This window comes from Pygocentrus nattereri, chromosome 4 (genome assembly GCF_015220715.1).
Source record: "Pygocentrus nattereri isolate fPygNat1 chromosome 4, fPygNat1.pri, whole genome shotgun sequence".
NCBI classification, from domain to species: Eukaryota; Metazoa; Chordata; class Actinopteri; order Characiformes; family Serrasalmidae; genus Pygocentrus; species Pygocentrus nattereri.
This window is the reverse complement of record NC_051214.1, coordinates 7,930,909-7,956,941: the sequence shown is the minus strand read 5'-3', so window position 1 is coordinate 7,956,941 and position 26,033 is coordinate 7,930,909. Positions and strand designations below refer to the sequence as shown.

Below are 26,033 nucleotides of genomic sequence, written 5' to 3'. Positions count from 1 at the left end.
GAACATCACTTTTTAAAAGTAGCTCCATTTCCCAAACTGACCTGTGAAGTTTCATGTTGTTGATCACTGAATGAGGGGCAGTCGTCAGCTGGATGTTAAGGAACCAATCCGGTGACTGGAAGGTTGTCAGTTTGATCCCCAGAGCCAACAGTACATGACTGAGGTGTCCTTGAGCAAGGTACCTAACCCCCAACTGCTCCCCAGGTGCTGCAGATAAGGCTGCCCACCGCTCTGGGCAGGTGTGCTCACTGCCCCCTAGTGTGTATGTGGTGTTTCACTTTCACGGAGGGGTTAAATGCTGCAGGTGAAATTTCCCTGTTGTGGGACTAAAAAGGGTCACTTAATCTGATGATTTAAAGCCAAACATTGACCAGGTCGTTACATCATGACACAAACATACTATTAGAGCTACATTAATCTATGGAGTCTTTAGCTAAATGGTAGTCGGTGCTTCCTGTGCAGTTATAGTGTCACACCTCATTTTAAAACACCCTGGACAAGTCGCCAGTTCATCATAGGGCAGACACTAGGGCTGAGGGAAAAAATCCATTCTGAGATGCACTGTGATTCGGACGCAAATGATTCTGAATCGATCCCGAATGCCAAGAAGGGATTTTCTCAGTTTTAATTTATAATGTAATGCTAGTGTAACACAAACGGTGGAATGTGGGAATGGGGAAGTGCAGCGTCTGGACGGTCTGTGACGGCACATAGCAAAAACACCAGCAGGAGGTGGGAATTACTGCTGAAGAGTGATGACTGATTGGCAAGCTGAGCAGCTCATTGGCTAATCGCGCTCACAGACGTCATGAACATGCATGAGCTGCCATTTTAAGCTCCTTTAATTCAGGTTTAAAAGCTGTTTAAAATATAACAGCAGTGTTCAAATGTTTGAGGTTTACTGTTCGGGAAATGATCACAATCTTTTACATTAAAATGTTTAAGTGTTTATAAGCTATGATTTTGATAAAATATCAACCCATTCATTTTGGACTCACTTGGGAGCGCCCTCTAGTGTTTGAAAGAACCAGAAGATATTGCAGAGTGGGAATTCTTCTCTCTACACGTTCTCCAAAAACACTAGATGAGCGAGAAATCTGACCGGCTCCCTCTGCATTAAAAGCCAGGTTAGGTCAGGAGTCACAAGCCAAATGTTAAGAAGAGCCATTTTGTCCTTTCAAAAAAAATCTAACCGCCTTGGGAGCCACAACATGTCCAGTATGTGCTGATGTCCTCATACAGGCTAAAAAATATAAATGAAAACACAGTGTAACGAGGAGCGAGATAGCAGACGCATGTGCGGAGGTAAAGTGACTTTATTGAGAGCAAATCCAGGGTCGCGGTCTAAACAGTCCAAGGTCATATAGCCAACACGGAGATATTGAGGTTCAGACATGAGAAGTAACAGACTCAAACCAACACAGAGCTTCAAACAGCACAAACACGACGAGCGAACAACGACCAGCGAAAACAAAGGGCAAACACAGGGCTTAAACACACAGAGACAACAAGAGACAGGTGAAAACAATCAGGGGCGGAGCTACAAAACCAAAACAAAAACGCACATGGACAGGACTGGGAGGGGCCAATCGTGACACACAGGTTTACTTTGCTCTGCTTTAACCTTGAACTGTAGCTGTTTTCCTCCCATTTCCGACAGGAACATTCTCCTCAAAAGTAGAACAATTTCTTGTAAAATGTTTCTCAACATTCGACTGTTTTCTGAGGATGAAGTCGTTTCTCATTCACCAGATTCTTGTTGAATTTTCCCGTTCCACCTTAAATGGTGCCTGAGGCGAACGTAAATGCGACTAAGTCTATTCATCTCCAAATATTCATCCTCAATGCATTTTTATAGCTGCTAACCAGGCGAGACTTCGTTGCTGTGTGACCTGCAGTCTGCACAGCAGGTCTCAGTCTTTGGACTCTTGTAGCTGCAATGAGGGGTTTCTAATAAAGTGTCCAGTGACTGTACAGAGAGAAAAAGAGGGCAGTGGCTTCAGCAACATATGACTACATGAGATGTCGTTCACTGTGTACTACAAGAGAAGGAAGAGGAAGAGCTGACAGGATGCTGTCACATCACTATATTTGGTGTGGGGGAGTGACAGAGAGAGAAAGACGAGCTCATCTGAACACAGTTCCTCTTTCAGGTGCAAACGTTTGAGTGCGGAAGAGTCCAGTGAAGTCCAGCTGAGAGAGATACAGGATTTGCTCGTGTGCTGGTCGTGTCAGGTGGACTGTAGGTCTGTAAAGAGCTCTGCAGAAGTCCTGAGGTGGTGTAGCTTTTGAGTAGCTGACAGATCGGTCAGTAGAGGGGGTTGTAAGAGTGGTCATATCTGCAGTCGTGCTGTCTCTGTATGTAGTGAGGAGGCTCTGTAACTCAGGAAGAATGCAGGTTGGTTTGTATCTGCTGCTTGTGCTCCACATTGCTGAAGGTGAGTGAAGCATTAAATCTCTTACTGTAGACACTAGTGTAACACAGTACTGTGTAAATCTTCATTTTGAATCATGCTGTAATCTTACTGATGACGTGGGAATGGAAGGATATGAACTGCACAGCAATTCAAATCATTGGAGTTGATTGTTTGCCTTCAAAGCCACATCACACTTATTTAAAGTAGCTCTAACTGTTTCAGCTGTTTCAGGCTGAAGTGAGTTTCTCTACAGTATAATAACATTAGTAACTGAAAGCTTTAGGAAACTGTGTTTAGGTGGTCAAGCATGTCTTTTTATAACGATGCCTTTACAGTAAAATTCTGTTTATGGTTGATCAAGTGTTGCACAAGTGATGATAGTGAAGATCATTGACTGGTGTGTTTCTGCAGGCTGCAAACTGAAAGATGGAAAGTTAGAAGAGATTACTGCATACACAGGAGGGTCAGCCCTGCTGCCCTGTTACTGCACTGACCCACAAGCCACACCTGGGAGATTTACCTGGAAGAAACTTAGCACAAACATAGACATAATGGAAGAGATGTCCAGTGAAAGGAGTCAGTACAGAGACAGAGTTCAGCTGGTTAATGGTCACTCTCCAGGAAATCTCTCTCTACTCATATCACTCCTGACTGAAGAGGATGGAGGATGGTACATATGTGAAGTTGAAGGCAGCATCAAAGATATCATACTCACAGTTAAAGGTAAAACTCTGTTTTGATCCACACACATAGTGAAGAGATCATCTCATATCTAGACGCCTGATATAATAAACTTTGTTGTTAAACATTCCAAATGCATTGGGTCTCTGGTTCTGCAGTAGTACTGAAAGAACGACTAATGATACTAGATTCTTTAATAATCATGGTGAAGTTATTAAACAGTTGTTGTGGTGCTTAGCTACATATAATGACACTCCACCTTTGAGATCAAGAGTAATACACTGTTTTATATTGCCAAGGTATTGCTAAGTGTTTTGTAGGGCACCTTTATTTATGCAGTACTTGTTTAATAGTGGTTACTGTGAGTGGCCGTAGTCAGGTGTGGAGAAATATAGTGAAAGAGAAATTCAGTGATCTGGTATCTGATGATAAACTATGTGTTAAGACATTTTTTACTGGTCATTCTTACTTATAAGGCCTCATTTAGTGCTTCTGGATGAGTCGTCACCTGCATACAACAATCCTCAATCCTGAATATGTGTCTCTACAGGCTGCACTCTGACCAACCATAAGACAACATTAAATATCACAGCTCATACAGGAGGGTCAGTACTGCTGCCCTGCTCCTGCACTGAGCTACGTGCCAAACCCAAGACATTCAGCTGGAACAAATACATCAATCAAAATTGGGACAGGATAACCTTTGAAAGTGATCAGTACAGAGACAGAGTTCAGCTGGTTAATGGTCACTCTCCAGGAAATCTCTCTCTACTCATATCACACCTGACTGAAGAGGATGGAGGAGATTTACAGGTGTGATGCTTTGCCAAGTGGATACACAGACATCAGACTCACTGTTGAAGGTAAAACACTGGTTTGTTTTCTGAGTGCAAAGTGTGTTGAATGAACTGTGTAAGATTTGTTATCCTTCCAGTACAAATGCTCCAAGAAGAGCTTTAATGAGGGTTCTGTATTGAGGGTGTGAGCAGTAGTTAACATTTTCTCCAGTATATGAATGTTTATCATGTTCTATAATGTCTACAGAAGGGACATTTATATTGTCTCACAGTCCCCACACTGGGACTCTGTATTGGATCTTTCCAACAAAACTCCAGCCCCTCATCACTGCTCACTTGGGTCTTTTTAGCCCTGTTATCTCAGGTATCTGGATCTGCTCTGTCATTGTGTTTGCCTTTTTCTAGTTTCTCCTTTAGTCCTGTGTTTGTATGAATGGCTTTTAGTTTCTACATTGTTTGGTGAAGTCATGTTCACATGTTTATCTTGGAATTCTGAGCCTGTTTCAGGTCGTGTTATTCTGTTATTTCTGTTGAACTTTGCTCCTGGTTTCAGTCTGTTAGCCTGTCTTCTAGTTATTAGGCTGTGGTTTGTCCTGGGTCAGTCCTGTCTGGCTTTACTCTGACACATACAAGAGTTACACACTGTCTTTTCTAGGAATCCTCAAGCGAATATGCTTTTGTCCTTTAGCCTCAAGCCCATCATTTAGAAACATATATGGTTTGTTGAAGACTATTTGATGAAGATGCATCTCAGGACATGGAGTTACTCCATACTTTAGTACATAGTATTATAATGAAATTGTACAATTGGACAGCAACGTCTTTGGTAGGCAACATCAGTTTCATTTGGTTGTGCAGTGCAGGTTTCTTATGAGAACACAGCCATAACCAATCCAGCTAAAGTAGTGAAGCACGTTATTGACATTAAATTTCCATCTCAGTTTTTAAGCATATTAAACTATATATGTGAGATCACTGCCTCGGTGTAATTTGATCTTTTGCTATATTTTATCCATTGATAGCTGAAGTCCACACAGCTGAGATTTCCTGCTGTGTTATTAATCACAAATCATGCTAGTTCACTCAATAGTATGGAAATATAGTGCCGTACTTTTAGAAGGACACTCATTAGTGTAGTAGATAAAGTACAGAAGCTTGAGGTTTTTTATGTAACATTAGATCAGCCAGTGAGACGTGTTCAATGGTGTAGCAGCTCTGGTGACTCCTTATATCTGCTGTTCAGCTCATAAGCAGGCATGAAAAATTCCAAGCAGAAGTTTGAGGTATTTCATGAGTACAGATGCATTTATTGATGTAAATTAATGTTGGTAATTGATTTTTTTATCTTATTTGTGTTGAGCTGATTTTAGCTTTTTTATTCAGCAGCTTCTTTTTCATAATAAGGAGGCAAATAAGGAGCTAACTTTAGCGTTATGTATGTGTAGGTGTTAATTATTTCAAAGCTTTTTTAAATCTAATTTTAGTAACATTTTAATTAGTTTTCATAAAAATCTCACACACTTGGGAGATTTGCAATTCATACGGATCCAGTCCACCAATCTAGCTAATCTGCTCGCTGTAGCGTTTTCTGAAGACTTTATCTAAAGTGTCCATGTATCTTTTCATCTTTTTCTTGCTTGTTCTAATCTGTTTTTCTTGGTCTTCATCCACCTGCAGTGTTGTTGCTGCAGAAAGGGTGATTAGTTGAGATCTATCACAGCAATTGGTCTCCTCAGTTCCCAAATGGCAACTTTTTTGGAACGTGTTGTTGGCATTACTTATTAGATACTGTCAAAGTTTCCTCTCTTTCCAGCAGCTCCAACACTGAAAACTTCAACTGAACCTTCTTCCACAATGTCTTCTCATGAAGGTAACAGTAAACTCCATTCACAGATATCAGCTTCACATATGATCTTCTGAATCAAATGTAAACAGCGTTAATGTAACTTGCTGACTAACTACCTTTGAGACATGGATCAGGTCCAGGTTTCCTCAGAAGCATCAGACTGTTAAGATGACCTCATTTTTTTAGTCACGCTTTGTTTTGATGACCCATTGAAATTGATCTAAAGATACTTACATAGCTAACAAACTTTCTGGTGATGCTTAATTGATGTTACCTAATACTATGGTTAGGTCTAGGTTTAGGAGCAGATGTAGGTTTTGCATTTAATAGATATTTAGTTGAGTGTTAGTTAAAGAAAGTCGGAGAATGTCCCTACAGTGGTCCATCTAAGAAAAGTGTTATCAATTTTATTTTATTTTATTTTATTTTATACTTTAACAAGAAATTTCTGGATTTTTCATCTGAAAAAAGGAATTTGAGTAAAGCACGTTATTGACATGTTAAATTTCCATCTAATTTTCAAAGCTTATTAAGCAATATATTTGAGATGACTGCCTTGATGTAATTTGATCTTTTGCTATATTTTATCCATTGATAGCTGAAGTCCACACAGCTGAGATTTCCTGCTGTGTTATTAATCACAAATCATGCTAGCTCACTGAATAGTATGCAAAAAAATTGCCCTACCTTTAAAAGGGTACAGAAGCTTGAGGTTTTGTATGCAGCATTTGATCAGCCAGTAAGACGTGTTCAATGGTGTAGCAGCTCTGGTGACTCATTATGTCTGCTGTTCAGCTCATTGGCAGGCATGAAAAATTCCAAGCAAATGTTTGAGGTATTTCATGAGTACAGATGCATTTATTGTACAATAAAGTTGGTAACTGATTTTTGTGAATTTGTTTGTGTTAAGCTGATTTTAGTTTCCCTTCCTGGATTAGGGCCTTGTCGTGGCAGAAGGGCTTGTTTTGTCTAGGGATCTTCAGAGTCTTCGGGAGCAATATTCTCCTGGTAGGGTCTCCCAGGGTGAACAGATCTGGAGTGAAGACCCAGACTAACGTGATCCAAAAACCCATCATGAAAAATGGGCACAGAAAATCGTGCACCCTGCCTGGGAGAGGGTTACCGGGAACTTCCCCTGGAGCCAGGCCTGGTGCTAGTGTATCCCGGCAAGTGCTCATTGATTAGGCAGCCCACGTAACCCTGCCGGACTCACGCCGAAGAGGTAATGTGGGGAGACCATGTGGGCCCACCACTCACAAGGTCCAGCATGGGGGAGCGGTGCAGTGCTGCACAGGCAGTGGGAGATTGCAGGGGGCCCTTGGTGGCAGAAACTGACTCTTGGCATGTGGAATGTAACTCACCCGTCACTGGGGGATACAGAGCTGGAGCTTGTGCAGGAGGTTGAGAGGTACCAACTAGATCCAGTTGGGCTTACCTCCACCCACAGTGTCAGCTCTGGAACCAAACGCCTGGATTGGGGTTTGTCCCTCTCCTACTCAGGGGTTGCACAGGGTGACAGGCGCTGGGCAGGAGAGGGGATTCTCACAAGTCCCTGGCTGGCGGCTGTGCAGTTGGAGTTTGTCCCGGTGGACAAGAGACTTGCCTCAATGCGAATAAAAATCACAGAGAGGAAAACTGACTGTTGTGTGTGCTTATGCACCAAACAACAGGTCAGAGTATTCGGCCTTCTTGGAGTGAGTCGGCTGGGTTCTGGAAAGGTTCCTGCCTACAGACTCCATAGTCTTACTGGAAGACTTCAATGATCTTGTTGACAAAGACTGGGAGACATGGAGAGGCGTGATTGGGAAGAATGGCCTGCCCGATCTAAACCCGGATGGTGAATTGTTATTGGACTTCTCTGCCAGACATGGATTGTTCATGACGAACACCAAGTTCGAACATAAAAACGTTCATAAGTGTACATGGTAGCAGAGCTCCTTGGGTCAGAGGTCAATGATCGATTTTGTTGTCGTTTCATCTGACTTGGGACCATATGTTCTGGACACTCAGTTAGAGAGAAGTGCTGAGCTGTCAACTGATCAACTGATCACCATCTGGTGGTGAGTTGGATCAGATGACAGGGAAGACTGATGGTCAGACCCGGTAGGTCCAAGTGAATAGTGAGGGTGTGTTGGGAACGACTGTCAGAGGCCCCTGTTCGGAATGATTTTAACTCCCACCTCCGGGAGAGCTTGATGAGATTCGTCCGGAGATGCTTAAGGCTCTGGATATTGTGGGGCTGTCGTGGCTGAAGCGCCTTTGCAGTATTTTCTTTTAAAAATATGATTTGCATATCATTGCATTCTATTTATAGTTACCTTCTGCACGGCGTCCCAAGGTTTTTGGAAATGGAGTTCTAGATATTATTGCTGTAAGTAAATACTCACAGATTCTATCAAAATATTCTCCTTCCAGCAGTTGCTACACGAAAACCTACTCCAACACTTGACAGGAACATTCATCTGAAAACTTCAGCTGAACCTTCAACCACAATGTCTTCTCAGAAAGGTAACAGTAAATTATATTCACAGTCATCAGCTTTAGAAATGACCTTTTGATGCAAATGTAAACAGTGTAAATGCAACTTTCTGACCAACTACCTTAGAGATTTGGATCAGGTCCCACTTTCCTCAGAAGTATCAGACTGTTAAAATGACATTTTTTTAGTTTTTTTCTTTGATGGCCATTTGAAACTGATCTACTTGAAACTGATCTAGATACTTACATAGATACTTACAAATCTGGTGATGCTTATTTGATGTTACCTAATACTATGGTTAGGTTTAGGTTTAGGAGTAGGTCTAGCTTTTGCATTTAATAGATATTAAATTGAGTGTTAGTTAAAGAAAGACTGAACATCTCCCGGCGGGACGGTGGTGTGGTGGGTAGTGTTGTCGCCTCACAATGAGGAGGGCCTGGGTTCGATTGCCCCTGGGTATGAGTGACTGTCAGTGTTTGTCTGTCTGCCCTGCGATGGACTGGCGACCTGTCTAGGGTGCATCTTGCCTTTACCCTGATGATTGCTGGGATAGGCTCCGACCCTGACTGAGAAGCGGCTTAGAAAATGGATAGATGAACATCACCCAGTGGTCCATCAAAGAAAAGAGTTAAATGTTTACTGTGCAAATAATTGTTCTACTGTCTTATATTGTTATTTTTGCTATGACATTCTTAGGAAAGTCAGCACTGAATGATGCTGCTGGTGATGCAGAACCTCATCAGTCTCTGCCCTTTGTCCCCTTTGCCTTGGTGACTGTGATCTTTCTCCACATTATAGTAGCTGTGGTTTATCACACCAAGAGGAACAAAGGTACAGACTAAACAATCAAGCCACTGTAGTCTTGCTGTTTTGTTGTATTCACAAATGTGCATGATTTGTTCATAAAATGAAAGTTTCTTGTTTCTTAGCCAATTAAGTGCCAGATGTTGTTACAATTTACTACAGCCAGGATAATGAAGATGGAGCAGTGATTGTACAGCAGAGAATAAAACCAACAGAGATGAAACAGCCACCTCCTGAAAACACATCTGATCTGGTGACCAGCTAATGGCTTTCACACCAAGCTGCTGGCTTTCTCAGCACATCAACAGACCAGCTGCTGGCTTTCTCAGCACATCAACAGACCAGCTCCTGGCTTTCTCAGCACATCAACAGACCAGCTCCTGGCTTTCTCACCGAATTACCAGAAAAGCTACTGACTCTCACTAGATCAACAGACCAGCTCCTGGCTTTCTCAGCACATCAACAGACCAGCTCCTGGCTTTCTCACCGAATTACCAGAAAAGCTACTGACTCTCACTAGATCAACAGACCAGCTCCTGGCTTTCTCAGCACATCAACAGACCAGCTCCTGGCTTTCTCACCGAATTAACAGAAAAGCTACTGACTCTCACTAGATCAACAGACCAGCTCCTGGCTTTCTCAGCACATCAACAGACCAGCTCCTGGCTTTCTCACCGAATTACCAGAAAAGCTACTGACTCTCACTAGATCAACAGACCAGCTCCTGGCTTTCTCAGCACATCAACAGACCAGCTCCTGGCTTTCTCACCGAATTAACAGAAAAGCTACTGACTCTCACTAGATCAACAGACCAGCTCCTGGCTTTCTCACCGAATTAACAGAAAAGCTACTGACTCTCACTAGATCAACAGACCAGCTCCTGGCTTTCTCAGCACATCAACAGACCAGCTCCTGGCTTTCTCACCGAATTAACAGAAAAGCTACTGACTCTCACTAGATCAACAGACCAGCTCCTGGCTTTCTCAACACATCAACAGACCAGCTCCTGGCTTTCTCACCGAATTAACAGAAAAGCTACTGACTCTCACTAGATCAACAGACCAGCTACTGGCTTTCTCAGCACATCAACAGACCAGCTGCTGGCTTTCTCAGCACATCAACAGACCAGCTCCTGGCTTTCTCAGCACATCAACAGACCAGCTCCTGGCTTTCTCACCGAATTAACAGAAAAGCTACTGACTCTCACTAGATCAACAGACCAGCTCCTGGCTTTCTCAGCACATCAACAGACCAGCTCCTGGCTTTCTCACCGAATTACCAGAAAAGCTACTGACTCTCACTAGATCAACAGACCAGCTCCTGGCTTTCTCAGCACATCAACAGACCAGCTCCTGGCTTTCTCAGCACATCAACAGGCCAGCTCCTGACAAAAATACCTGAATAAAACCTACTGAGCTACACATATGACAAGAACACCAGCCACTGTCCAATACATTGGGATTTTTATTCATGTGACTTGGATGACCCTCAGAATAGGAAGTAAATATGTGAAATCTATAAATATGAAATAAAAAAAAATCTGTACATCATCTCTCACACACACACACACACACACACACACACACACACACACACACACACACACACACACACACACACACACACTTTCTAAGCCGCTTCTCCCTCAGGGTCGCGTGGGCATTATATAATATGTAAATATGCATTTTTTGTTCCATTTTTTATTGGGGGGGTGGGTTCGTCTAATATTATATTGTCCCCAGTAACTTGCAGTTGCACATTAATAACACATGAAATAACAATATTACTACTGGTGTAATATTCCTATGGAGTTCATTTTGTGCCAAATGTTTTAAAGAAAATACTAAACTTCCTGTAAAACGTATCAGATTTGATAACTCCCCGAATATAACGGCCAACCATGACATGTCGACTTTATTCCCTTCTGTTTCCTCACAGCAGCAGTAACTGGTAGCTGACAGTGATCAGGGGTATTTTCCACACTTTACTGTGTTTAGCTGGTGCTGTGTTTTCTCCCCACAGCTCCGCAGACTCAACACCTGCCTGACCAACACACCTGATCAGCTCGTTAATCAGTTGATGAGCTGGATCAGGTATTTTAATGTAAGGGAATGTTGAAACCATGCGGAGCTGCAGGGCCACAGAACCAGTTAATAAATACTAATACTGAACAGTTACCTAGTTTACACCTTAGCAGACACTGCTAGGCTAGTTAGCATTAGCATCTGCAAGCTTGAAAGGAGGTACAACTTTGGTCAACAGCTGAGCTGTACCCAAAATACTAAAAAAAATAAAAAAAATAATAATAATAAACTAACTACCAAGCAGACAAAACACAGAACAAATTACAACAGGGGCTAGAATACCCGCAAGCGATATATCCAAACAGCACAAACAAACATCAAACATATCCAACAAATCAAACAAACACCAGCACTAGACTAAGGAAATCACAGGGCTTAAATACAAGAGGGCTAATGACGGTTCACAAGACGCAGGTGGTAAACAGGTGGAAACAATCAAGGGCGGAGACGGGTAGGAAACCAAACAAAGAAGCACATGGACAGGACAATAAGGTTAACAAAAGGACATGGGGAGACTGGGAGGGGCCAGTTGTGACAATAATAATGTTGGGCATATGAGCACAATTCCACACTCAATATGATGACTTGCACAAAGTGAACTCTATATATTCACGGCTTCACATGGATTACATTAGTACAGTTTATGTAAATACACGTATCAGCGTCACTTTTACTTGTTTGATTACACAAATGTATCTTCAGTAACAGTAATTATTCTAGTAATACTGTATCTCTATATTATGTTGAACTGCTGTTTTTTTCCAAAAGGCTTTTTCTGATTGGACATGCTGGCAGTGACCTGTATTATAACAGTGCTTACACTGCAGGTGAATAACAACATCTCCATTTATCTTTAGAAGACGTCTGTCTATCTATCTGTCTATCTATCTGTCTATCTATCTGTCTATCTATCTGTCTGTCTATATTCTGGAAATACACAATGATATTGATCAATATGGTTTGATCAAGCTACCATGTTACAAAACAAATATTCCACAGTAACTTTGTAAAAGTTACACTTTAAAATAACTGGACAGTTTGTGTTGTTCTTATGAAGTTACATTGGAATGATAGTATCCAGTGATTGTAAAAGCATTTACATACTTCTTAAGTTTCATGTTGTTTATTACTGAAGGATTTGATGCCAAACATTGAGAAGGTTGTTGTGTCACAACACAAACACAAACATAAACTCACTGCTATAGCCTCATAAATGTAAGGAGTGTTTAGTTAAATGGTCGTTAGTGTTTCCTGTGCAGTTATAGTTTATTATAGTATATAATATAGTATATAATTATAGTATAGTACATGTACAGGGTTTGTGTTGTTAGCTGACATTTTAAAATTCATAGGAAAAACAATAATATGTATCTGCCATGCATTCGGAACGTCCAAGGAAGGAAACTCCATCTCTCAGAATGCTCTGGGAGATCAGGTGTCGGAACAGTCACAAATGAACTCTTTCACAGGATGCTCGGGAATCTCACATGACCTCCAACTCGCAACAGCGCACCTATCAGCGATCTCAGTCTCCTGACTATTGATATGATTCACCTGTGTTTGTATCATGTGACTCAGAGTAGAGTAGATAAGCCCGGGCTTTACGTAGTATCATGGCGAAGTATTGTTTCCCTGAGACTACTGAGCGTTGACCTATTGATCTGTTTGATCCTGTGTTTTGACCTACTGCTCTGTCTGCTGACTTCTCGACTTCTGGCTTGTCCTTTTGTACCTTTGCTTGTGTATTTGGATTTATGTTTTCAACCTTTTGTCTGGACTTTGACTTCAATGCTGTTTTGCCCCTTTTTGACTGTTGATTTAAATATATTAAATCATGCTCGTCTTTTATCCGCACTCGTCTGAGATTCTGTTAATATCTATCCTCTAAGCTGCTTATCTGTGCGGGTTGTTGATGGTGCTAAGGAATGGAAGAGGAGACACCATGGACAGGTTGCAAGTCCATCATAGGGCAGAAACAGCCATACACATACACACTTAGGGGCAATTTAGTGTCTCCACTTGACTTGACCTCTTCGGAACTTGGGATGAAAATGGCTAATTGAATATTATTTCAATAAAAATGAAGATAAACATTACAGTATGAAATTAATTAATACATTTCTGTTATTGATTTCACTAATAATAAACTTTTGCTTTCAAAGTCAAATTAAAATCTACACTTTTAATATACACATTTTCATATGCACAGTAAACAATAAAGGATTGTAAGTTGAACCATTTATAAAGAGCAAGAGTGGCTAACATACTTTACATCAGCGGGGTGGGGGGGTGGGGGCTTTGGACTCTTGGAGCTACAATGAGGGGTTTCTAATAAAGTGTCAAGTGACTAGAGAGAGAAAGAGGGGCGTGGCTTTAGCAACATACGACTACATGAGATGATGTGCACTGTGTGCTACAAGAGAAGGAAGAGGAAGAGCTGACAGGATGTTGTCACATCACTATATTTGGTGTGGGGGAGTGACAGAGAGAGAATGACGAGCTCATCTGAACACAGTTCCTCTTTCAGCTGCAAACGTTTGAGTGCGGAAGAGTCCAGTGAAGTCCAGCTGAGAGAGATACAGGATTTGCTCGTGTGCTGGTCGTGTCAGGTGGACTGTAGGTCTGTAAAGAGCTCTGCAGAAGTCCCGAGGTGGTGTAGTTTTTGAGTAGCTGACAGATCGGTCAGTAGAGGGGGTTGTAAGAGTGGTCATATCTGCAGTCGTGCTGTCTCTGTATGTAGTGAGGAGGCTCTGTAACTCAGGAAGAATGCAGGTTGGTTTGTATCTGCTGCTTGTGCTCCACATTGCTGAAGGTGAGTGAAGCATTAAATCTCTTACTGTAGACACTAGTGTAACACAGTACTGTGTAAATCTTCATTTTGAATCATGCTGTAATCTTACTGATGACGTGGGAATGGAAGGATATGAACTGCACAGCAATTCAAATCATTGGAGTTGATTGTTTGCCTTCAAAGCCACATCACACTTATTTAAAGTAGCTCTAACTGTTTCAGCTGTTTCAGGCTGAAGTGAGTTTTCTACAGTATAATAACATTAGTAACTGACAGCTTTAGGAAACTGTGCTTAGGTGGTCAAGCATGTCTTTTTATAACGATGGCTTTACAGTAAAATTCTGTTTATGGTTGATCAAGAGTTGCACAGGTGATGATAGTGAAGGTCATTGACTGGTGTGTTTCTGCAGGCTGCAAACTGAAAGATGGAAAGCCAGAAGAGATTACTGCACACACAGGAGGGTCAGCACTGCTGCCCTGTTACTGCACTGACCCATAAGCCACACCTGGGAGACTTACCTGGAAGAAACTTAGCACAGACAAAGACATATTGGAAGAGATGTCCAGTGAAAGGAGTCAGTACAGAGACAGAGTTCAGCTGGTTAATGGTCACTCTCCAGCAAATCTCTCTCTACTCATATCACTCCTGACTGAAGAGGACAGAGGATGGTACAGATGTAAATTTGAAGATGGCAGCATCAAAGATATCGAACTCACTGTTAAAGGTAAAACTGTGTTTTGATCCACACACATAGTGAAGAGATCATCTCATATCTAGATGCCTGATATAATAAACTTTGTTGTTAAACATTCCAAATGCATTGGGTCTCTGGTTTTGCAGTAGTACTGAAAGAACGACTAATGATACTAGATTCTTTAATAATCATGGTGAAGTTATTAAACAGTTGTTGTGGTGCTTAGCTACATATAATGAAACTCCATCTTTGAGATCAAGAGTAATACACTGTTTTATATTGCCAAGGTATTGCTAAGTGTTTTGTAGGGCACCTTTATTTATGCAGTACTTGTTTAATAGTGGTTACTGTGAGTGGCCGTAGTCAGGTGTGGAGAAATATAGTGAAAGAGAACTTCAGTGATCTGGTATCTGATGATAAACTATGTGTTAAGACATTTTTTACTGGTCATTCTTACTTATAAGGCCTCATTTAGTGCTTCTGGATGAGTCGCCACCTGCATACAACAATCCTCAATCCTGAATGTGTCTCTACAGGCTGCTCTCCGACCAACCATATGACAACATTAGAGATCACAGCTCATACAGGAGGGTCAGTACTGCTGCCCTGCTCCTGCGCTGAGCTACGTGCCAAACCCAAGACATTCAGCTGGAATAAATACATCAATCCAAATTGGGACATGATAACCTTTGAAAGTGATCAGTACAGAGACAGAGTTCAGCTGTTTAATGGTCACTCTCCAGGAAATCTCTCTCTACTCATATCACACCTGACTGAGGGGGATGGAGGAGATTACAGGTGTCATTTGGAAAGTGGATACACAGACATCAGCCTCACTGTTAAAGGTAAAACACTGGTTTGTTTTCTGAGTGCAAAGTGTGTTGAATGAACTGTGTAAGATTTGTTATCCTTCCAGTACAAATGCTCCAAGAAGAGCTTTAATGAGGGTTCTGTATTGAGGGTGTGAGCAGTAGTTAACATTTTCTCCAGTATATGAATGTTTATCATGTTCTATAATGTCTACAGAAGGGACATTTATATTGTCTCACAGTCCCCACACTGGGACTCTGTATTGGATCTTTCCAACAAAACTCCAGCCCCTCATCACTGCTCACTTGGGTCTTTTTAGCCCTGTTATCTCAGGTATCTGGATCTGCTCTGTCATTGTGTTTGCCTTTTTCTAGTTTCTCCTTTAGTCCTGTGTTTGTATGAATGGCTTTTAGTTGCTACACTGTTTGGTGAAGTCATGTTTACATGTTTATCTTGGAATTCTGAGCCTGTTTCAGGTCGTGTTATTCTGTTATTTCTGTTGAATTTTGTTCCTGGTTTCAGTCTGTTAGCCTGTCTTCTAGTTATTAGGCTGTGGTTTGTCCTGGGTCAGTCCTGTCTGGCTTTACTCTGACACATGCAAGAGTTAAACACTGTCTTTTCTAGGAATCCTCAAGCGAATATGCTTTTGTCCTTTAGCCTCAAGCCCATCATTTAGAAACATATGTGGTTTGTTGAAGACTGTTTCATGAAGATGCATCTCAGGACATGGAGTTACTCCATACTTTAGTACATAGTATTATAATCAAATTGTACAATTGGACAGCAACGTCTTTGGTAGGCAACATCAGTTTCATTTGGTTGAGCAGTGCAGGTTTCTTATGAGAACACAGCCATAACCAATCCAGCTAAAGTAGTGAAGCACGTTATTGACATTAAATTTCCGTCTCAGTTTTAAAGCATATTAAACTATATATGTGAGATCACTGCCTCGGTGTAATTTGATCTTTTACTATATTTTATCCATTGATAGCTGAAGTCCACACAGCTGAGATTTCCTGCTGTGTTATTAATCACAAATCATGCTAGCTCACTGAATATTATGCAAATATAGTGCCGGACTTTTAGAAGGACACTCATTAGTGTAGTAGATAAAGTACAGAAGCTTGAGGATTTTTATGTAACATTAGATCAGCCAGTGAGACGTGTTCAATGGTGTAGCAGCTCTGGTGACTCCTTATATCTGCTGTTCAGCTCATAAGCAGGCATGAAAAATTCCAAGCAGAAGTTTGAGGTATTTCATGAGTACAGATGCATTTATTGATGTAAATTAATGTTGGTAATTGATTTTTTTATCTTATTTGTGTTGAGCTGATTTTAGCTTTTTTATTCAGCAGCTTCTTTTTCATAATAAGGAGGCAAATAAGGAGCTAACTTTAGCGTTATGTATGTGTAGGTGTTAATTATTTCAAAGCTGTTTTAAATCTAATTTTAGTAACATTTTAATTAGTTTTCATAAAAGTCTCACACACTTGGGAGATTTGCAATTCATACGGATCCAGTCCACCAATCTAGCTAATCTGCTCGCTGTAGCGTTTTCTGAAGACTTTATCTAAAGTGTCCACGTATCTTTTCATCTTTTCTTGCTTGTTCTAATCTGTTTTTCTTGGTCTTCATCCACCTGCAGTGTTGTTGCTGCAGAAAGGGTGATTAGATGAGATCCATCACAGCAATTTGTCTCCTCAGTTCCCAAATGGCCACTTTTTTGGAACGTGTTGTTGGCATTACTTATTAGATACTGTCAAAGTTTCCTCTCTTTCCAGCAGCTCCAACACTGAGAACGTCAACTCTACCTTCTTCCACAATGTCTTCTCATGAAGGTAACAGTAAACTCCATTCACAGATATCAGCTTCACATATGATCTTCTGAATCAAAAGTAAACAGCGTTAATGTAACTTGCTGACTAACTACCTTTGAGACATGGATCAGGTACAGGTTTCCTCAGAAGCATCAGACTGTTAAGGTGATCTCATTTTTTTAGTCACGCTTTGTTTTGATGACCCATTGAAATTGATCTAAAGATACTTACATAGCTAACAAACTTTCTGGTGATGCTTAATTGATGTTACCTAATACTATGGTTAAGTCTAGGTTTAGGAGTAGGTGTAGGTTTTGCATTTAATAGATATTTAGTTGAGTGTTAGTTAAAGAAAGACAGAGAATGTCCCTACAGTGGTCCATCTAAGAAAAGTGTCATCAATTTTTAATGGTCAGATAATGGTTCTACTGTCTTATATTGTGCTGTTTGATCTACTAGATATTAAGCTGTGGTTTGTCCTGGGTCAGTTTTGTCTGGCTTTACTCTGACACATGCAAGAGTTACACACTGTCTTTTCTAGGAATCCTCAAATGAATATGCTTTTGTCCTTTAGCCTCAAACCAATCATTTAGAAACATGTGCTTTGTTGAAGACTATTTCATGAAGATGCATCTCAGGGTATTCGTCAGTATGTAGTCACTCCATACTTTAACAAGAAATTTCTGGATCTTTTATCTGAAAAAAGGAATTTGGGTAAAGAACGTTATTGACATATTAAATTTCCATCTAATTTTCAAAGCTTATTAAGCAATATATTTGAGATGACTGCTTTGATGTAATTTGAATCTTTTGCTATATTTTATCCATTGATAGCTGAAGTCCACACAGCTGAGATTTCCTGCTGTGTTATTAATCACAAATCATGCTAGCTCACTGAATAGTATGCAAATATAGTGCCGTACTTTTAGAAGGACACTCATTAGTGTAGTAGATAAAGTACAGAAGCTTGAGGTTTTTTATGTAACATTAGATCAGCCAGTAAGACGTGTTCAATGGTGTAGCAGCTCTGGTGACTCCTTATATCTGCTGTTCAGCTCATAAGCAGGCATGAAAAATTCCAAGCAGAAGTTTGAGGTATTTCATGAGTACAGATGCATTTATTGATGTAAATTAATGTTGGTAATTGATTTTTTTATCTTATTTGTGTTGAGCTGATTTTAGCTTTTTTATTCAGCAGCTTCTTTTTCATAATAAGGAGGCAAATAAGGAGCTAACTTTAGCGTTATGTATGTGTAGGTGTTAATTATTTCAAAGCTGTTTTAAATCTAATTTTAGTAACATTTTAATTAGTTTTCATAAAAGTCTCACACACTTGGGAGATTTGCAATTCATACGGATCCAGTCCACCAATCTAATCTGCTCACTGTAGCGTTTTCTGAAGACTTTATCTAAAGTGTCCACGTATCTTTTCATCTTTTCTTGCTTGTTCTAATCTGTTTTTCTTGGTCTTCATCCACCTGCAGTGTTGTTGCTGCAGAAAGGGTGATTAGATGAGATCTATCACAGCAATTGGTCTCCTCAGTTCCCAAATGGCCACTTTTTTGGAACGTGTTGTTGGCATTACTTATTAGATACTGTCAAAGTTTCCTCTCTTTCCAGCAGCTCCAACACTGAGAACGTCAACTCTACCTTCTTCCACAATGTCTTCTCATGAAGGTAACAGTAAACTCCATTCACAGATATCAGCTTCACATATGATCTTCTGAATCAAATGTAAACAGCATTAATGTAACTTGCTGACTAACTACCTTTGAGACATGGATCAGGTCCAGGTTTCCTCAGAAGCATCAGACTGTTAAGATGACCTCATTTTTTTAGTCACGCTTTGTTTTGATGACCCATTGAAATTGATCTAAAGATACTTACATAGCTAACAAACTTTCTTGTGATGCTTAATTGATGTTACCTAATACTATGGTTAAGTCTAGGTTTAGGAGTAGGTGTAGGTTTTGCATTTAATAGATATTTAGTTGAGTGTTAGTTAAAGAAAGACAGAGAATGTCCCTACAGTGGTCCATCTAAGAAAAGTGTCATCAATTTTTAATGGTCAGATAATGGTTCTACTGTCTTATATTGTGCTGTTTGATCTACTAGATATTAGGCTGTGGTTTGTCCTGGGTCAGTTTTGTCTGGCTTTACTCTGACACATGTAAGAGTTAAACACTGTTTTCTAGGAATCCTCAAGCGAATATGCTTTTGTCCTTTAGCCTCAAGCCCATCATTTAGAAACATGTGCTTTGTTGAAGACTATTTCATGAAGATGCATCTCAGGGTATTCTTCAGTATGTAGTCACTCCATACTTTAACAAGAAATTTCTGGATCTTTTATCTGAAAAAAGGAATTTGGGTAAAGAACGTTATTGACATATTAAATTTCCATCTAATTTTCAAAGCTTATTAAGCAATATATTTGAGATGACTGCTTTGATGTAATTTGAATCTTTTGCTATATTTTTCTCTATTGATAGCTGAAGTCCACACAGCTGAGATTTCCTGCTGTGTTATTAATCACAAATCATGCTAGCTCACTGAATAGTATGCAAATATAGTGCCGTACTTTTAGAAGGACACTCGTTAGTGTAGTAGATAAAGTACAGAAGCTTGAGGTTTTTTATGTAACATTAGATCAGCCAGTAAGACGTGTTCAATGGTGTAGCAGCTCTGGTGACTCCTTATATCTGCTGTTCAGCTCATAAGCAGGCATGAAAAATTCCAAGCAGAAGTTTGAGGAATTTCATGAGTACAGATGCATTTATTGATGTAAATTAATGTTGGTAATTGATTTTTTTTTTATCTTATTTGTGTTGAGCTGATTTTAGCTTTTTTTTCAGCAGCTTCTTTTTCATAATAAGGAGGCAAATAAGGAGCTAACTTTAGCGTTATGTATGTGTAGGTGTTAATTATTTCAAAGCTTTTTTAAATCTAATTTTAGTAACATTTTAATTAGTTTTCATAAAATCTCACACACTTGGGGATTTGCAATTCATACGGATCCAGTCCACCAATCTAGCTAATCTGCTCGCTGTAGCGTTTTCTGAAGACTTTATCTAAAGTGTCCATGTATCTTTTCATCTTTTCTTGCTTGTTCTAATCTGTTTTTCTTGGTCTTCATCCACCTGCAGTGTTGTTGCTGCAGAAAGGGTGATTAGATGAGATCTATCACAGCAATTGGTCTCCTCAGTTCCCAAATGGCCACTTTTTTGGAACGTGTTGTTGGCATTACTTATTAGATACTGTCAAAGTTTCCTCTCTTTCCAGCAGCTCCAACACTGAAAACTTCAACTGAACCTTCTTCCACAATGTCTTCTCATGAAGGTAACAGTAAACTCCATTCACAGATATCAGCTTCACATATGATCTTCTGAATCAAAAGTAAACAGCGTTAATGTAACTTGCTGACTAACTACCTTTGAGACATGGATCAGGTCCAGGTTTCCTTAGAAGCATCAGACTGTTAAGATGACCTCATTTTTTTAGTCACGCTTTGTTTTGATGACCCATTGAAATTGATCTAAAGATACTTACATAGCTAACAAACTTTCTGGTGCTGCTTAATTGATGCTACCTAATACTATGGTTAAGTCTAGGTTTAGGAGCAGATGTAGGTTTTGCATTTAATAGATATTTAGTTGAGTGTTAGTTAAAGAAAGATGGAGAATGTCCCTACAGTGGTCCATCTAAGAAAAGTGTCATCAATTTTTAATGGTCAGATAATGGTTCTACTGTCTTATATTGTGCTGTTTGATCTACTAGATATTAAGCTGTGGTTTGTCCTGGGTCAGTTTTGTCTGGCTTTACTCTGACACATGTAAGAGTTAAACACTGTTTTCTAGGAATCCTCAAGCGAATATGCTTTTGTCCTTTAGCCTCAAGCCCATCATTTAGAAACATGTGCTTTGTTGAAGACTATTTCATGAAGATGCATCTCAGGGTATTCTTCAGTATGTAGTCACTCCATACTTTAACAAGAAATTTCTGGATCTTTTATCTGAAAAAAGGAATTTGGGTAAAGAACGTTATTGACATATTAAATTTCCATCTAATTTTCAAAGCATATTAAACAATATATTTGAGATGACTGCCTTGATGTAATTTGAATCTTTTGCTATATTTTTCTCTATTGATAGCTGAAGTCCACACAGCTGAGATTTCCTGCTGTGTTATTAATCACAAATCATGCTAGCTCACTGAATAGTATGCAAAAAAAATACCCTACCTTTAAAAGGGTACAGAAGCTTGAAGTTTTGTATGCAGCATTTGATCAGCCAGTAAGACGTGTTTAACACTGTAGCAGCTCTGGTGACTCATTATATCTGCTGTTCAGCTCATTGGCAGGCATGAAGAATTCCAAGCAAAAGTTTGAGGTATTTCATGAGTACAGATGCATTTATTGTACATTAAAGTTGGTAACTGATTTTTGTGAATTTATTTGTGTTAAGCTGATTTTAGTTTCCCTTCCTGGGCCTTGTCGTGGCAGAAGGGCTTGTATTGTCTAGGGATCTTCAGAGTCTTCGGGAGCAATATTCTCCTGGTAGGGTCTCCCAGGGTGAACAGGTCTGGAGTGAAGACCCAGACTAACGTGATCCAAAAACCCATCATGAAAAAAGGGCACAGAAAATCATGCACCCTGCCTGGGAGAGGGTTAGCGGGAACTTCCCCTGGAGCCAGGCCTGGTGGCAGTGTTCCCCGGCAAGTGCTCATTGATTAGGCAGCCCACGTAACCCTGCCGGACTCATGCCGAAGAGGCAATGTGGGGAGACCATGTGGGCCCACCACTCGCAAGGTCCAGCATGGGGGAGCGGTGCAGTGCTCCACAGGCAGTGGGAGACTGCAGGGGGCCCTTGGTGGCGGAAACTGGCTCTTGGCATGTGGAATGTAACTCACCCGTCACTGGGGGGTACAGAGCTGGAGCTTGTGCAAGAAGTTGAGAGGTACCAACTAGATCCAGTTGGGCTTACCTCCACCCACAGTGTCAGCTCTGGAACCAAACTCCTGGATTGGGGTTTGTCCCTCTCCTACTCAGGGGTTGCACAGGGTGACAGGCGCCGGCCAGGAGAGGGGATTCTCACAAGTCCCTGGCTGGTGGCTGTGCAGTTGGAGTTTGTCCCAGTGGACGAGAGGGTCGCCTCAATGCGAATAAAAATCACAGAGAGGAAAACCGACTGTTGTGTGTGCTTATGCACCAAACAACAGGTCAGAGTATTCAGCCTTCTTGGAGCAAGTCGGCTGGGTTCTGGAAAGGTTCCTGCCTAAAGACTCCATAGTCTTACTGGAAGACTTCAATGATCATGTTGACAATGACTGGGAGACCTGGAGAGGCGTGATTGGGAAGAATGGCCTGCCCGATCTAAACCCGGATGGTGAATTGTTATTGGACTTCTCTGCCAGGCATGGATTGTTCATGACGACCACCAAGTTCGAACATAAAAACGTTCATAAGTGTACATGGTAGCAGAGCTCCTTGGATCAGAGGTCAATGATCGACTTGTCGTTTCATCTGACTTGGGACCATATGTTCTGGACACTCAGTTAGAGAGAAGTGCTGAGCTGTCAACTGATCACCAACGCCTTTATAGTAAAATCTTGTTTCTGTTTAAACAACCAATGTTAGTGAAGAACAGTAACTGGTGTGTTTCTGCAGGCTGCAGACTGAAAAACCCTGGATATGAAAAATGTATTGCCCACAAACATGGGTCAGTACTGCTGCCCTGCCAATATATTGACCCACACAGCTCACCAGAGAGACTCATCTGGGAGAAATTGAAGCCACCCCCAAACAGATGGAAAATTATATCCAGTGAGAGTGGTCAGTACAGAGACAGAGTTCAGCTGTTTAATGGTCACTCTCCAGGAAATCTCTCTCTACAAATATCACACCTGACTGAAGAGGATAGAGGAGTGTACAGGTGTAATGTTAAACAAAGAGAATACTCCTTTATTAGACTCACTGTTGAAGGTATAACTTATTTCATTCATAATCCTCTAAAGTGTTATGCTGGCAAGGCTTGTCCCCTCTTGAGTAAAAGCACAGCTCCACTACTGCTGACATGTATCAAAAAATGATATCTCACCTCTGAGGGCTCTGCTGCATTAGTGCTAACTGTGGTAAGGTTAGGTGGGGGGTGAGGCAACTAGTGTACACAGCACTCCTCACAGATTCTGTCAAAATCTTGTCTTTTTCCAGAAGCTCCAGCAACAAAACTTACTCCAACACTTTCTAGGAACATTCAAACTTCAGTCGAACCTACTGCCACAATTTCTTCTCAGACCGGTAACAGCAAACTCCATTCACAGACATCAGTTCTCCATATTACCTTTCGAAGCCCATGTAAACGGTGTAAATGTCACTTTCCAACTAAACCATTTGAAATATTTGTGATAACGGTCACATGCTGTCTACCGATGCTCTTTCTGCTGATACTTTTAGGAAATTCACCCCTGACCAATGCTCGTGCTGAACCTCCACAGTCTCTGCCCTTTGTTCCCTTTGGCTTGGTGACTGTGATCATTCTCCACATTATAGTTGCTGTGGTTTATCACACCAAGAGAAACAAAGGTACAAACTGCACGATCATTGCTGTCCCACTTCTTGTCTTGTATGTGTGAATGCATTGATTGTTTTACTTGCTTTATTATCAAAGTGTGCATGAACTGAATGTTTCTTGTTCATTTTAACCACCAAAAGTGCTAGAAACTGCCAGGATTTACTACAACAGTGCTGATGAAGCAGTGAGCCTGTAGCAGAGAAGGAAACCCACAGACATCAACAGACCAGCTACTGGCAACACATCTGAACTAGTGACCAGCTACAGGCCGGCAATTGACATCTACACTTGATCATCAGACTTGCAGCTGATCTACAAATTTTAGATAGACCATTTACATTTTTACATTTACAGCATTTAGCAGATGCTCTTATCCAGAGCGACTTACAAGAAGTGCTTTGTCAATCTAGAGAAAGTATCTTTGACCAGTGATTGACCATAATATTTGGAAAAGTACACCAGCTTCACAGCTGCAAATGTGGCAAGCAAACCAGCTACTGACCAACACACTTGATTAAGAGAGCTGAACTTTTGGCAAAACCTACATGTTTTTTCTTTATAAATAGTAAACCCACAAAAGACTTACACCTCTTTACAATTTGTGTTTTTGTGTAAGAGTGGAATAGTATCAAAATATATTTTTTACAAATATGTCATTTTGCACAATAAAATGTGAGGCTATACCAACTGAGAGAACCCCCATTCTTTTATTTATTTATTTTTTTATTCGTTTATTTTTAGCTTATTTAGTCACGAATTCACTGATAACAGTTCCATTAAATGGGCACTAGGGGGTGATTTGCTCATGTTTTTTGAGAAGTCTTTGACCCTGTTATACAAATGAATGTCTCTACTGATTGTACAATAAACCTGTGCTTGACTCCAAACTTCTGTTGTGGACTGGTCCATCGCTCTCACACGTATCACTGCTGTCAGAACAAAATCTTCCATCTCCATATTTGCAAAAAACAATAAACTGTGTCCATTTAAACATTAAATATCTTGTCTTTGTAGTGTATTCAATTGAATATAGGTTGAAAAGGATTTGCAAATCATCGTATTCTGTTTTTATTTATGTTTTACACAACGTCCCAACTTCATTGGAATTGGGGTTGTAAAAATGTAGAAAGACAAGAAACTACTTCATGATCTAACGCATTATGTGTTGAAAGAAGATAGAGGAAATAGCAAGGGACAGCTAACAGGATGCTGCCTCATCACTATGTTTAGTGTGGGTGGGTAACAGAGAGAGTGAAAGAGATCGTTTGACCACAGTTCCTCTTTGAGGTGTCCACTTTAAGTGAGTGAGTCCAGTGAAGTCCTGCTTAGAGAGTCAGAAGGTTTGGTTGTGTTAGGGTTGTGTCAGAACGACTGCAAATCTTTAGCCTATGTGTAGTTGACAAGTCAGTTCAGTACAGCAGGTGTAGCGGTGGTCATATCTGCAGGCATATGTCAGTGGGTCCTGAAACTCAGGAAGTATGCAGGTTTGCTTTTATCTACTGCTTGTACTCAGCGTCGCCAAAGGTCCATCCATCCATTATCTAAGCCGCTTCTCCGTCAGGGTCGCGGGGGGGTGCTGGAGCCTATCCCAGCAGTCTTCGGGCGGAAGGCAGGATACACCCTGGACAGGTCGCCAATCCATCGCAGGGCAGACAGACAGACACAGACAGTCACATGCAATTTAGCATGTCCAATTGGCCTGACTGCATGTCTTTGGACTGTGGGAGGAAACCGGAGAACCAGGAGGAAACCCACGCAAACACGGGGAGAACATGCAAACTCCACACAGATAGGACCCCGGTCACCTGGCCGGGGAATCGAACCCAGGCCCTCTTTGCTGTGAGGCGACGGCGCTACCCACCACGCCACCGTGCCACCCTGTCGCCAAAGGTGAGTGTGCTATTATCTCTTGTACTGTAGATACACCGACATATAAAACAGCTCTATTTAAAATGTATTTAACAATCATGCTGTTATCTTACTGTGGTGGAAATGTAAGTGAACATATTGCACAGCAACAGAAATCATTTGAGCCGAGTTTGAGTTGGTTGCCTCTCCAAAACCACCTACACTAAGTAAGCAGAGCTGTTTCGTCACTTAAACTGAAGTGAGTTTCTCAACATTATAATAACCAAACAGTCACTCTGATGCTCAAGTGAGCAACATTAGAAAGCTTTTAAGAAACTGGGCTTTAGTTGGTCTAGCATGTCTTATTATAGCGAGGCCTTTATAGTAAGATCACGTTT

General features: G+C 40.8%; 1 protein-coding gene across 10 annotated transcripts; it reads left to right on the top strand.

Annotated features, from left to right (window-relative positions):
• Positions 1–2,161: 2,161 nt before the first annotated feature.
• LOC108416240 (V-set and immunoglobulin domain-containing protein 1-like) lies at positions 2,162–24,674 on the top strand. Of its 10 annotated transcripts, none has more exons than XM_037537493.1 (9): positions 2,162–2,438; positions 2,829–3,140; positions 15,131–15,439; positions 17,189–17,242; positions 18,845–18,898; positions 20,504–20,557; positions 23,427–23,513; positions 23,670–23,798; positions 23,928–24,674. In XM_037537493.1, exons 1-9 carry the CDS (start codon positions 2,393–2,395, stop codon positions 23,981–23,983), a joined length of 1,101 nt encoding a protein of 366 aa, XP_037393390.1. In that variant the 5' UTR covers positions 2,162–2,392; the 3' UTR covers positions 23,984–24,674. The 10 variants fall into 10 exon arrangements, with proteins under 10 accessions (XP_037393390.1, XP_037393388.1, XP_037393386.1 ...); XM_037537491.1 differs by having other exon boundaries at positions 20,501–20,557; XM_037537489.1 differs by having other exon boundaries at positions 18,842–18,898; positions 20,501–20,557.
• The last annotated feature ends 1,359 nt before the right edge of the window (positions 24,675–26,033 follow it).